The sequence below is a fragment of the Bos taurus genome, chromosome X, assembly GCF_002263795.3.
Source record: "Bos taurus isolate L1 Dominette 01449 registration number 42190680 breed Hereford chromosome X, ARS-UCD2.0, whole genome shotgun sequence".
Lineage (NCBI taxonomy): Eukaryota > Metazoa > Chordata > Mammalia > Artiodactyla > Bovidae > Bos > Bos taurus.
The window spans coordinates 20,302,046-20,314,218 of record NC_037357.1 but is presented as its reverse complement, the minus strand read 5'-3'; the positions used below and the strand labels follow the sequence as shown (position 1 = coordinate 20,314,218).

Genomic DNA, 12,173 nt, shown 5'->3' with positions numbered 1-12,173 from the left:
ACTTGTGCAGAAGTTTTGGAGTTTGATATAGTCCCACTTACTTATTTTTTCTTCTTTTGCTTGTGCTTTCTGTGAGTACTAGTGGCTTTAGTTTTTCCTAGTTTCTTTGTTTGTTTCCCCTCCCTCTCTGTATCTTTGTGTGTCTTAAGAATTTCCTCACAGAGTCCACATCCTGCAGCTCTCTCAGCTGTAACCACCATTGTTATATTGGAGCCATGTTCATGTGGTTGGTATAAGGTGTAATGGAAGGGATGCATTCATAATATTATGGATAAATTTTACTTATTTAATGGACCAGTGTCCCTGACCTCTGATCTGTAGAGAGTTTCTTAGACTTTTTTCCTCCTCTTACTTTATGAGAAGAAGATGAGAGAGGGTCAGATAAGTCTCTGACAACATAGTTTCCTTTGGAGAGCAAGCCTTTGTTACAGAGAATGTTCTGGGAGCATTTCACTATGGTCACTTTCTCTCCCCTTCTCTGAACACAAAGGGATTTTTCTCTGATTGTCTCTATGACAGCCTGCTTGGGTTAATGGATACAAAACACACAAAGTTTTGGGCTCCCTGACTGGATCCTTGGGAATTTTTAATTGTCAAGCTAGTCCATGCTCAGACTCTTGCAGTGTATCAAAAGTACCAGTGGCTTCTCCTCAGGGAAATTGATCTTGGTTTTAATTCTTTGTGTTTGACTGTCTTTCTAGATTTTGGGCTGGTGGCTTTCCCTGTGATCTCAATTCTCAGTGGATCTAAAGAAAGTAATTGATTTTCAGTTTGTTCAGTGTTTTTCTTGTTGTGAGAATGGTAATGATAACTTCTAAGCTCTTTGGATGTCAGAGCTGAAACCCAATTTCCTTTCATGATTTTTTGAATTATTTTGTTTTTTAACCAGTTTGCTTAACTTATATTTAGTAAATGTATAGAGTTATACAAACATCACCACAATTCAAAATCATTTCTGTCACAGCAGATCCCTCATGCCCACCTGAGTCAATCTCTTCTCCTACCCCAGAAATTATTTTTTTTGGTGTTTGCTTTGAGGCTTTGCATATACATCTTGCCTGAAGCTGCTTCATATTAACAGTTACTTAATTCTGGGGAGATAGAAAAACGTTGCTCCTAGTATAGCTCTATTTCTACTTCCTTTTCTTTTTCTCTACTTCCTTTTTGTGCTATTGTTGTTATACATATCATGTCTATATGTTATAAACCCAATAATACATTCCCATAATTATTAGTAGTATAATAATTTTCTGTCTATTAATTAAACTAAGAGAAGAAAGAGGAGTAAGGATATATGTATAGTATTTGTTATTTTCCATTTGTGTGAGGTGATACCTCATTTCAGTTCTGTTTTGCAATCCCTCTAATAATTAGTGATGTTGAGCATCTTTTCATGTGCTTATTGGCCATCTGTATGTCTTTTTCAGAGAAACGTCTACTTAGAAATGTCTACTTATTTGACAAAAATGTCAAATCTGTTTTTGGATTGGATAGATTTTTTGATACAGAGTTGTGTGAGCTGTTTGTATATTTTAGAATTTAACCCCTTGTCAGTCACATGGTTTGCAAACATTTTCTCCCATTCTGTGGGTTGTCTTTTCGTTTGTTAATGGTTTCCTCTGCTGTTCAAAGCTTAAAAGTTTGGTTAGGTCCCATTTGTTTATTTTTGCTTTTATTTCTATTGCCTTGGGAGATTGACCTAAGAAAACATTGGTACAATTTATGTCAGAGAATGTTTTGCCTATGTTCTCTTCTAGGAGTTTTATGGTGTCCTGTATTATTTTTAAGTCTATAAGCCATATTGACTTATCTTTGTGTATAGTGTAAGGGAGTGTTCTAACTTCATTGATTTCCCTGTGGCTATCCAGCTTTCCCATACCATTTGCTGAAGAGACTGACTTTTCTCCATTTTATACTCTTGCCTCCTTTGTCGAAGATTAATTGACCATAGGTATCTGGGTTTATTTCTGGGATCTCATTCTAGGGATAGTTTTTTGAGACCAGTGTTTGAAGTTTCTTCTGGCCCTCCTTAGTTGTCTCTTTCCCTGGTTCTCTCTAGCAACCTAGCTGGCCTCTTGTGTAGCTTGTTGCTCTTAATTCAGAGGACCAGCCTCCTCTCAGTTTTTGTTGTTATTGTTCATTCACTGAGTCATGTCCAACTCTTTGTAACCCCATGGACTGCAGCACTCCAGGCTCCTTTGTCCTCCACTGTCTCTCAGAGTTTTCTCAAATTCATGTCCATTGAGTTGGTGATGCTACCTAAGCACTTCATCCTCTCTCGCCCCCTTCTCCTCCTGCCTTCAATCTTTCCCAGCATCCAGGTCTTTTCCAATGAGTCAGTTCATCAGGTGGCCAAAGTATTGGAGCTTCAGCTTCAGCATCAGTCCTTCCAATGAATATTCAGAATTGATTTCCTTTAGAATGGACTGGTTGGATCTCCTTGCAGTCCAAGGGACTCTCAAGTCTTCTCCAGCACCACAGTTCAAAAGCATCAATTATTCAGCGCTCAGCTTTCTTTATGGTCCAACTCTCACATCCATACATGACTGCTGGAAAAACTATAGCTTTGACTATATATATATATATTTGTAGGCAAAGTGATATCTCTGCTTTTTAATATACTGTTTAGGTTTGTCATAGCTTTTCTTCCAAGGACCAAGTGTCTTAATTCCATGACTGCAGTTACCGTCCACAGTGATTTTGAAGTCCAAGAAAATAAAATCTGCCAGTTTACATTTTTTCCCCATTTATTTGCCATGAGGTTATGGGACTGGATGCCATGATCTTAGTTTTTTAATGTTGAGTTTCAAGTCAACTTTTTCACTCTCTTCTTTCACCGTCATCAAGTTCTTTAGTTCTTCTTCACTTTCTGCCATTAGAGTGGTATCATCTGCATATCTGAGGTTGCTGATATTTCTCCCAGCAATCTTGATTCCAGCTTCTGATTCATTCAGCCTAACATTTCACATGATGTATTCTGCATGTAAGTTAAATAAGCAGGATGACAATATACAGGCTTGTACTCCTTTTGCAGTTTTGAACCAGTCAGTTGTTCCATGTCCGTTTCTAACTGTTGCTTCTCGTACTGCATACAAGCTTCTGAGGAGACAGGTAAGGTGGTCTAGTACTCCCATCTCTTTAAGAATTTTGCACAGTTTGTTGTGATCCACAGAGTCAAAGGCTTTAGCATACTCAGTGAAGCAGAAGTAGACGTTTTTCTGGAATTCCCTTGCTTTCTCCATGTTCCAACGAATGTTGGCAATTTGCTCTCTGGTTCCTCTGCCTCTTCAAAACCCAGCTTGTACCTCTGGGAGTTCTTGGTTCACATGCTCCTGAAGCCTAGCTTGAAGGATTTTGAGCATAACCTTGCTAGCATGTGAAATGAACTCAACTGTATGGTAGTTTGAGCATTCTTTGGCATTGCCTTTCTTTGGCATTGGAATGAAAACTGACCTTTTCCAGTCCTGTAGCCACCACTGAGTTTTCCAAATTTGCTGACATATTGAGTGCAGCACTTTAACAGCATCATCTTGTAGGATTTTAAATGGCTCAACTGGAATCCCATCACCTCCAGTAGCTTTGTTCGTAGTGGTGCTTCCTAAAGCCCACTTGACTCCACACTCCAGAATGTCTGGCTCTAGGTGAGTGACCACACCATCATGGTTATCTGGGTCGTGAATACCTTTGTGGTATAGTTCTTCTGTATATTCCTGCTACCTCTTCTTATTCTCTTCTGCTTCTGTTGGGTCCTTGCTGTTAGATCCTAAACTTTTTACCACTTTTATATTGTCTCAGTTTACAGTTCTGCCACTTAGAAGCAGAACTGTAAACTGTAATCACCAGGGTGATCCACTTCACTTTTTAAAAAATTAATTTTAATTGGAGGCTAATTGCTTTACAGTATTGTTGTGATTTTTGCCATACATTGACATGAATCAGCCATGGGTGTACATGTGTCCCCCATCCTGAACCCCCGCTCCCACCTCCCTCCCCATCCCATCCCTCTGGGTTGTCCCAGCGCACTGGCTTTGAGTGCCCTGTTTCATGCATCGAACTTGGACTCTTCATTATTTCACATATGTTTCACATACAAGTTTCAATGCTATTCTCTCAAATCATCTCACCCTTGCCTTTTCCCACAGAGTCGAAAAGTCTGTTCTTTTTATCTGTGTCTCTTTTGCTGTCTCGCATATAGGGTCGTTATCATCTTTCTAAATTCCATATATATGCGTTAGTATACTCTATTGGTGTTTTTCTTTCTGGCTTACTTCACTCTGTATAAGAGGCTCCAGTTTCATCCACCTCATTAGAACTGATTCAAATGTATTCTTTTTAATGGCTGAGTAATACTCCATTGTGTATATGTACCACAGCTTTCTTATCCATTTGTCTGCCAATGGACATCTAGGTTGCTTCCATGTTCTAGCTATTGTAAACAGGATTCACTTCACTTTTAAACCTTAGTTTTCTCACTTGTAAAGTGAAAATTAAACCACCTACCTTGCCAGGTTGGTGCGAGAAGTCAATGCAACAGTGTGCGTAAAGTACCCGGCAAGGTAGTTGCTGTCACTCCTCATTTGTACTTTATTCATCTTCCAGCTACTTGTTGTGTTTTAGAAAAAAATCATGCAACATTTCAAGCACACAAAGAGCAGAGAGAAAATAAAGTACACCCACATTCCCACCATTCAGCTTAAGAAACAAATTATAGCTGCAACTGGAGCCCTGTGCACACTTTCCAATATTTCCTGCTCCTCCTTTGCTCCCTCCCGCAAGGGAACGCCAGTCTTGAATTTGTTTTTATTATTTCCAGGAATGTTTTCATACTTTACTATTTATCTTCAGTAAAGACAAAATGGTTCAGAGGCATTTTTTCCTGTGATGGATACTTAAACATCCTGTGTGGATAAGGGTAAATTTCTTAATGCCTATAAAAAGATATCACCATCATGTTAGCTTACCATTTATATGAGTACATATTCTTTTTTTTCTGATCCAAGAATAGCAATTCTGAATAAATACCAGAAAGAAATGGTGTACCTCAGATGACGGATTTTGTAGTGTTTAGAGAATTTTCTGTCTTAAAAAATTATTTATTTTTATTTATTATTGTTTTTATTGGAGTATAGTTGCTTTACAATGTTGTGTTAGTTTCTGCTGTACAGCAAAGTGAATCACGTACATGTAAATATATATCCCCTATTTTTTGGATTCCCTTCCCACAGAGGCCATTACGGAGTACTGAATAGAGTTCCCTGTGCTATACAGTAGGTTCTCACTAGTTACCTATTTTATACATAGTATCAGAAGTGTGTATATGTCAATGCCAGCCTCCCAGTTCATCCCACCCATCCCTCCCGTGTTGGTGTCCATTGTTTGTTCTCTTTATCTGTCTCTGTTTCTGCTTTACAAATAAGTTCATCTGTATCATTTTTCTAGATTCCACATATAAGCAATATTATATGAAACAGCAAGTCCCCTACATACAAACAAGTTCCATTCTGAGAATACATTTGTAAGTCCAATTTGTTCATAAATCCAACAAAGTTAGCCTAGGTACCCAACTAACACAATCAGCTATATAGTACTGTACTGTAGTAGGTTTATAATACATTTCACACAAATAATACATAAAATACAAACGCAAAAAATAAAAACATTTTATTTATTTTTTATTTTTTTTGAATTACACTTGTGGCGGATTCATGTCAATGTATGGCAAAACCAATACAATATTGTAAAGTAATTAGCCTCCAATTAAAATTAATAAATTTATATTTTAAAACATTTTCAATCTTACAGTACAATACCCTGAAAAGCACAATAGCACAGTACAACAGCTGGCATACAGGAGCTGGCATCGAGTGAACAGGCAAGATGAGTTACTGACTGGAGGACGAAGAGGAGGTGGGAGATGGTAGAGCAACAGGAGACGGAGGGCAAGCTGCAATTTCACTCATGCCTGATGTTGATGGCACAGGTTCTGGTTCCTTGATGGATTCAGTTCTATCCACCCTCTTGAAAAAACAATCCAGTAATGTCTGGCTAGCAGCTCTTTTTTCTTTTCGTCAGAGATGCCATGGTAGCACCGGATTGCAGTCTGAATGGCTGCTGCAACCTTTGTGTACTGTTCTACGTTTGGGTCCTGTGACTAACAGAGCCTCCTCAAATAAAGAAAATCCCCTTGCCTTTTCCTGCGTCGTGAAATTATTCAGTTCTGCAGTTACTTCTTCTTCCTCTTGTCTCCCTCCATCCTTTCTCTGGGCCTCCATTTCCAACAGGTCTTCATTAGTAAGCTCCACGTTCACATCTTTGAAAGTTCGCAACTGAAGAATTTTCTGTTGTAATTCTGTGTGCTAAAATGCTTCTGAGTCTGTATTTATCCATGTTAGGAGTTTAAAATATAAATAACAGTAGAGATTCCTTCAAACATTATGATTTAAAATTTGTTCCACAGTTAATATAAAGATTCTCTACTTTGGGGGGAAAACTACTGTATCCTATTGGCTTGATTTTGGTTAATGATTTTTTTCATTGAAGTATAGTTATTTACAATGTTCCATGTTTACAACAAAGTGATTCAGCGTATGTGTGTGTGTGTGTGCGTGCGTGTGCGTGTGTGCTAAGTCGCCTTAGTCGTGTCCAACTCTGTGCAACCTTATGGACTGTAGCCTGCCAGGCTCTTCTGTCCATGGGATACTCCACGCAACAATACTGAAGTGGGTTGCCATGCCCTCCTCCAGGGGATCTTCCTGACCAAGTGATGGAACCCGCGGTCTCTTATGTCTCCTGTATTGGGAAACAGGTTCTTTACCACTTGGGGCACCTGGGAAGCCTTTTATATATATATAGTTTTTAATTCTTTTTCATGATAGGTTATTACAAGATATTGAATATAGTTCCCTGTGCTATATCATAGCTTCTTGTTTATTCTACATATGGTTAGTGATTTTTTTGAGAATTTTATAATATCCCTTGAATTGATGGAAGACTTACTGGAGTCCCATAGAACTGAATTTTTATCTTAATAACTTATTTACATGTAAGGAGTGAAAATTAAAATATTTGGCGTTATCCTCAATGGTGTTTCTAGTATAATCTCAGCTATTTTTTAGGCATCCTGTGGTAATTTATGCTGACATATTAGAGGCAAAGCATAGTTGAATGAAAATTCAGATTAAAATCCTGTTTTACATGAAGGTTTCAGCTGAAATAGGGACATTGTTGGATTTCTGCTAAAGCTGTAGGTATTTAGCAGCTGGATAATCACAAGGGCTTCCCTTGTGGCTTAGCTAGTAAAGAGACCTGAGTTCCATCCCTGGGTTGAGAAGATCCCCTGGAAAAGGAAAAGGCTACCCACTCCAGTATTCTGGCCTGGAGAATTCCATGGACTATGTAGTCCATTGGGTCGCAAAGAGTCGGACACGACTTTCACTTTCACTCACTAATCACCGAGTCAGAGCCAGCCAGTCAGGTGCACATCTTTCTTTCCGCCGGCAGGTGGCAGTAGCATACTAGAAATGTTTATGACGATTGGCACCGAGACCACACACACAGCTTTAAAATGCTATGATCGTGTGTTGGAACCTTGTGAAAAGAACAGTAAGCCATTTTCTGGATTTCGAGATATAAAGCAGACCCCAACCTTGATATGTTCCCCATATTTACATATTTTTGAATGACTGCCCCGGTCTTTTGCTCTGCCCTGGGTAAGGTCTTTTGGGATTTCCCCTCTCTCTCCCCTTCTGGCTTCCTATTGTAGCTTTTGTTTCTTTCTGGGAGTAACTTCACCCTTACAAAAATACCCGCTTCTTTCCCATGCTTCATTGTGGCATCCATTCTTTTTCACGAGGGAGAGCGACCCGGTGTGAAACGACAGAGTAGGGAGAGGAAGAGAGAGCATGGAGGCAGATCTGGACCTCACTTCCGGCTCTACTGTGGCAGCTACCACAAACACCACATGTCCTTTTCCTCTTGTTAGTTTTATTCACTCTCTTGTTTACCATTGTTGTCAGCAGTGAAGACTTTGAGAAAAACCCAGAGCTGTGTACTTGCTTATGTAAAACCTAAGGAAAATTCTGAGACTCGATTCTGTTCTGTCTTTGAGGAACCAGGGAAGGGAGCAAGTGAGACTAATCACAAACAAAAAGTGGTGGGGACAGAAAAGAAGCAGGCAGCCTAGGTTCTGGGACCGGATCAGAGAAAAAAGGGCTAAGTGAGATCCACCCAACCCAGTGGGAGTGGCATCCCTGGGACTTTCCACTGGCCAGACCCAGCCTCCCAGCTCCTCATGTCTCATCATCACTTTCCCGACTACAGCGATTCCCAAGAAAGGCTGGTGCGAGAGAGTGAGGCAAAGGGGGGAAAAGTCTGACCCTTTTCTAGCTGCTTTAGATGGAGTTATCATCATTCGAAGTAGAAATCTATGCAGAGATTCTACAGAAACACTGTTAGATGAGATAGTTAAGCCCTGTACTGTCATTATAATGTACAATAATTTTCTTGAGTTTTCCAGCCCAACCCAGAATGTGCCAAAGCCCCATCCACCATGTGCATTCTGTGAGATAAGGTTATATTGAATTGCAGACAACATTCACACGTTGAAAACTGCTTCTGTTGTATCACATCACACATACAGAACATGTTAAACTCAAAAGACATTTCAAATAGGCTGTATAAAAGTTAAAAGCTGTATTTGAAAGACAGATTGTGTTTTGGTATAGTGATATACATTTGCATATTATATTTGTATATAATGATATTAATTTGTGCATTAAATTTATTTGGCTAAGTAAAATGTGTCTTTCAGGATCTATTTATCATACTGGGCAGTGGCTTTAAGATAATTTTGTTCTTTTGTTGCAATAGTCAAATGTTATTTTTTCCCCCAATAACCAGTGTTTTATTCTGAGATAGCGATCTCATGTTATATTGGAAAAATTAAAGAAATTCTTTTGTAATATTTGACAAGCCTAGAAGTTAGAATGTTGCATGGAAAGTAGTAAAATACACATTGACATTTGCTTTTAATTGTTGTAACCCTTGTATCAATTTGAGTAGAACATTGAGGATGCGGTAGTTATTTAGTCATGGAAAGGAAAAATAAGACTTGTTTACCAAATTGAAAAGAAGTTAGGAACGCGATTTTCTCAAAAGTACACTTCTACTCAAATGCACTCTCCCACTTCAAGTTATTTTCCTAATTATATTTTATATGTGATGATTTTTTACTAAGTTTAAGCCAATCTGACCCAGAGGCAGGCTAACCAAGTGTTTCCCTAGTGACTTGCATTAAGCACTATTTTTTAAAAATTTTTATTGAAATATAGTTGATTTACAATGTTGTGTTAGTTTCAAATGTATAGCAAAGTGATTCAGTTATACATATAGACACATATTCTTTTTCATATTCTTTCCCACTGAGGTTTATCACAGGATATTGAATATAGTGCCGTATAGTAGGACCTTGCTGTTCATCTGCTTTATATAATAGTAGTTTGTATCTGCTAATCCAAACTCCTCATTTATCCTTCCCCCATCCTGTAACCCCTTTAGTAACCATAAGTTTATTTATTTTCTATGTGAGTCTGTTTTGTAAACAAGGTCATTTGTATCATATTTTAGATTCCACATATATATGATATCATATGGTATTTGTCTTTCTCTATCCGATTTACTTCACTTAGTATTAGAATTTCTAGGTCCAAAGGACTATTTCTCATAGAAGTTCTCCCTGTGTTATTCAAGTCAACTCAGCCCCCACCCTCCTTTTATTCATGATTTAGACCTCAGAGATGGCCCGTGCCATGTCTGTGTTCCACATCAAGCATCAGGTGGTACTGATTTCCAACAGACTTGCGTATGAACCCCAACTTAGCTATTTACTTGCTTTCACTCATCCTTCCTGAGTCTTATGTTTCTCGTCTGTAAAATGAAGATAACACCCGTGTGAAAATGTTGTAGTGAATATTAAACAAGAACAAATGCATGCAAAGACTTAGCGTGAAGCAGTAGCCTTATAAACCTCAATATTTAGGCTTCACGATTTTAGTAGGAAGTAGTTTTTATCTCTGTTTTACAGATGAGTCAGCTGAGGTTGGTAACTGATCCAGGGTCACCAAATTTGTTTTATGATTTCAAGTCCAGGGCACTTCAATCCCCTTGGCTGCTTCTGGGCCAAAACTGCAGAAACTGATGAAACAGGAAGCACTGATGGTTAGGTGTGACCACTCAGATGAGCTCTAGCTGCCGTGAAGGTGGCAATTCCCAGTTCTTTTTCCTCTGACATTCCTTTAATTCTGTGTGATTCACAGTTTCTGTTTAACAACTGAAACTCCATTCTTTTCTCTCCTGCTCACAAAAGCCCAGAGATAGGGAGAGTGTTTATAGTAGGGTTAACGGGCAACCTACCCCATCCCCACCCCCTAGCATGTTATCACTGATAGTGAGTTTCTTTGAACACAATACAACGTATTCCAACATGCCATAGTCAGAAAGTGCTGCGTAAGATGTATTCTAGGAGAATAAATAGGTCATTTGGTAGTACAGGGTTCCTGTTGGAGAGTGATGAGAAGATTGGTGGGGTCAGTGGGAGTCTAAAAAGTGGAGAATTGATCTCACAGGTAAGTGGAGGTTTTTAAGTAGGAAAGCAGCAGGGGTAAAATGGTGGTTTGCAAGGGGTTTCAGAAGCCAGAAAGCCTGGAAGCCAGGGGATCCACTGAACTATTGAAGTGAACTAGACTGAATGAGATGAAGGCCTGAACCAACTCAGTGGCAGTGCGAATGGAAAGGAATGAACAGATACAAGAAGGCTTGTGATGGATTGGATATGCATGGGCGAGCAAGGAAGGAGAGGGGTCAAGTGATAAAGCAGATTTCCTTCTTTATATTTTTCAGAAATGTAAACTATAATGATCTTGCAGCCCAAGGACTCAGAATCGTGATGGAGGAAAGGAGAAAATCCAGAATGTGCTGAAGGGCAGGGAAAACCCCAGGTTACACGTTGGCAGGACATGGTTCCTAAGAAGTTTTTCTTTTTGGCTCCACCACTTGGCATGTGGGATCTTAGTTCCCCAACCATGGATGGAACCTATACCCCCTGCTGGGGAAGCTCAGAGTCTTAACCACTGGACTGCCAGGGAATTCCCTACAGTCCTTTTGTTATTTTTGGCCGAGTTATTTGGGTAACCTGCTGTATGTTTTCAGATCCTAGGCTAAGTGACTTTGTGATTAGTCATGGAGACATGCTGCTGTCTGAATTTAGGACTTGATTCTGGAACATTGCAAGTGATGTTCTGGTGATAGAAAGCACTTGGTGAGTTATTCTCTTTGACATCTCACCAGCCAGTAACTAAATGTTTGCAGTGACTCAGAAAAGACTTTCCGAACCTGACACTGAGATCATCTGATAGATTGTTTACCCCATGACTCTGGGTATAGGCTTCCTTAAGGGCAGAGATTTTTGTTTTCTTCACAGCTGTATTCCCAACAGAGAACAGAGCCTGTCACTTAGTAGATGCTCAATAAATAAGTGTTGGATGAGGAAACGAAGCCAGGGGCTACGAGTGCCTGGCTCACCACTGTACCCAGTGCTGCATGCCATGCTGATGGAATTGAGTTGAAATGCGTTGGACAGCATTTGGGCTGGTGACACAAATTTTATCTGGTTTTATATGCTGTGAAATACAGGAAAATCATGTTCAGTCAATAGCTGTTTATATGGAATATTAAGCAATAACAAAACTATATTCATCCTTTTGCCAGTGATGAGCTGGAACGATTTATGGAAAATCAAGGTGCATCCAGTCCAGGTATCCTCATTTTAACAACAAGCCTCAGCAAACCTTTCATGCGACTGGAAAAGTATGTTACACTCTTGCAAGAGTTGGAACGGCATATGGAGGTAAGGGAAGGTGAACTGTTTTAAGCTCGCATACAAAGTATGGACCTCTGCTATGGAGGCAGCAGCCGGTCTGCCTCCAAACTAGCCTTGGTGAGGAGTTCAGGAAAAATCTTGGTTTCAAAATTTACTTGATCCAGTCTTCCCTCTTCCTGGGCTTTTAGTTTTCCTCTTTATGCAGCAAGATAAGAAGGGGACTGTTTTTTTCCTCTGAAGATTTTTAAATTTTTGGACTTATTTTTATTAATTTTTTCTAGCTTTATTTTTGAGGTAT

The 12,173-nt window shown here is 39.3% G+C and overlaps 1 protein-coding gene across 12 annotated transcripts in view; it reads left to right on the top strand.

Annotated features, from left to right (window-relative positions):
• Nucleotides 1-12,173, top strand: part of ARHGEF6 (Rac/Cdc42 guanine nucleotide exchange factor 6) — a 116,798-nt gene that overhangs the window by 80,746 nt on the left and 23,879 nt on the right. For all 12 annotated transcript variants that reach the window (XM_024988103.2, XM_024988102.2, XM_005227552.5 and 9 more), the window contains one exon: nt 11,764-11,902. In XM_024988103.2, the coding sequence (XP_024843871.1) occupies nt 11,764-11,902 (139 nt within the window). The remainder of the gene's footprint in view (nt 1-11,763; nt 11,903-12,173) is intronic.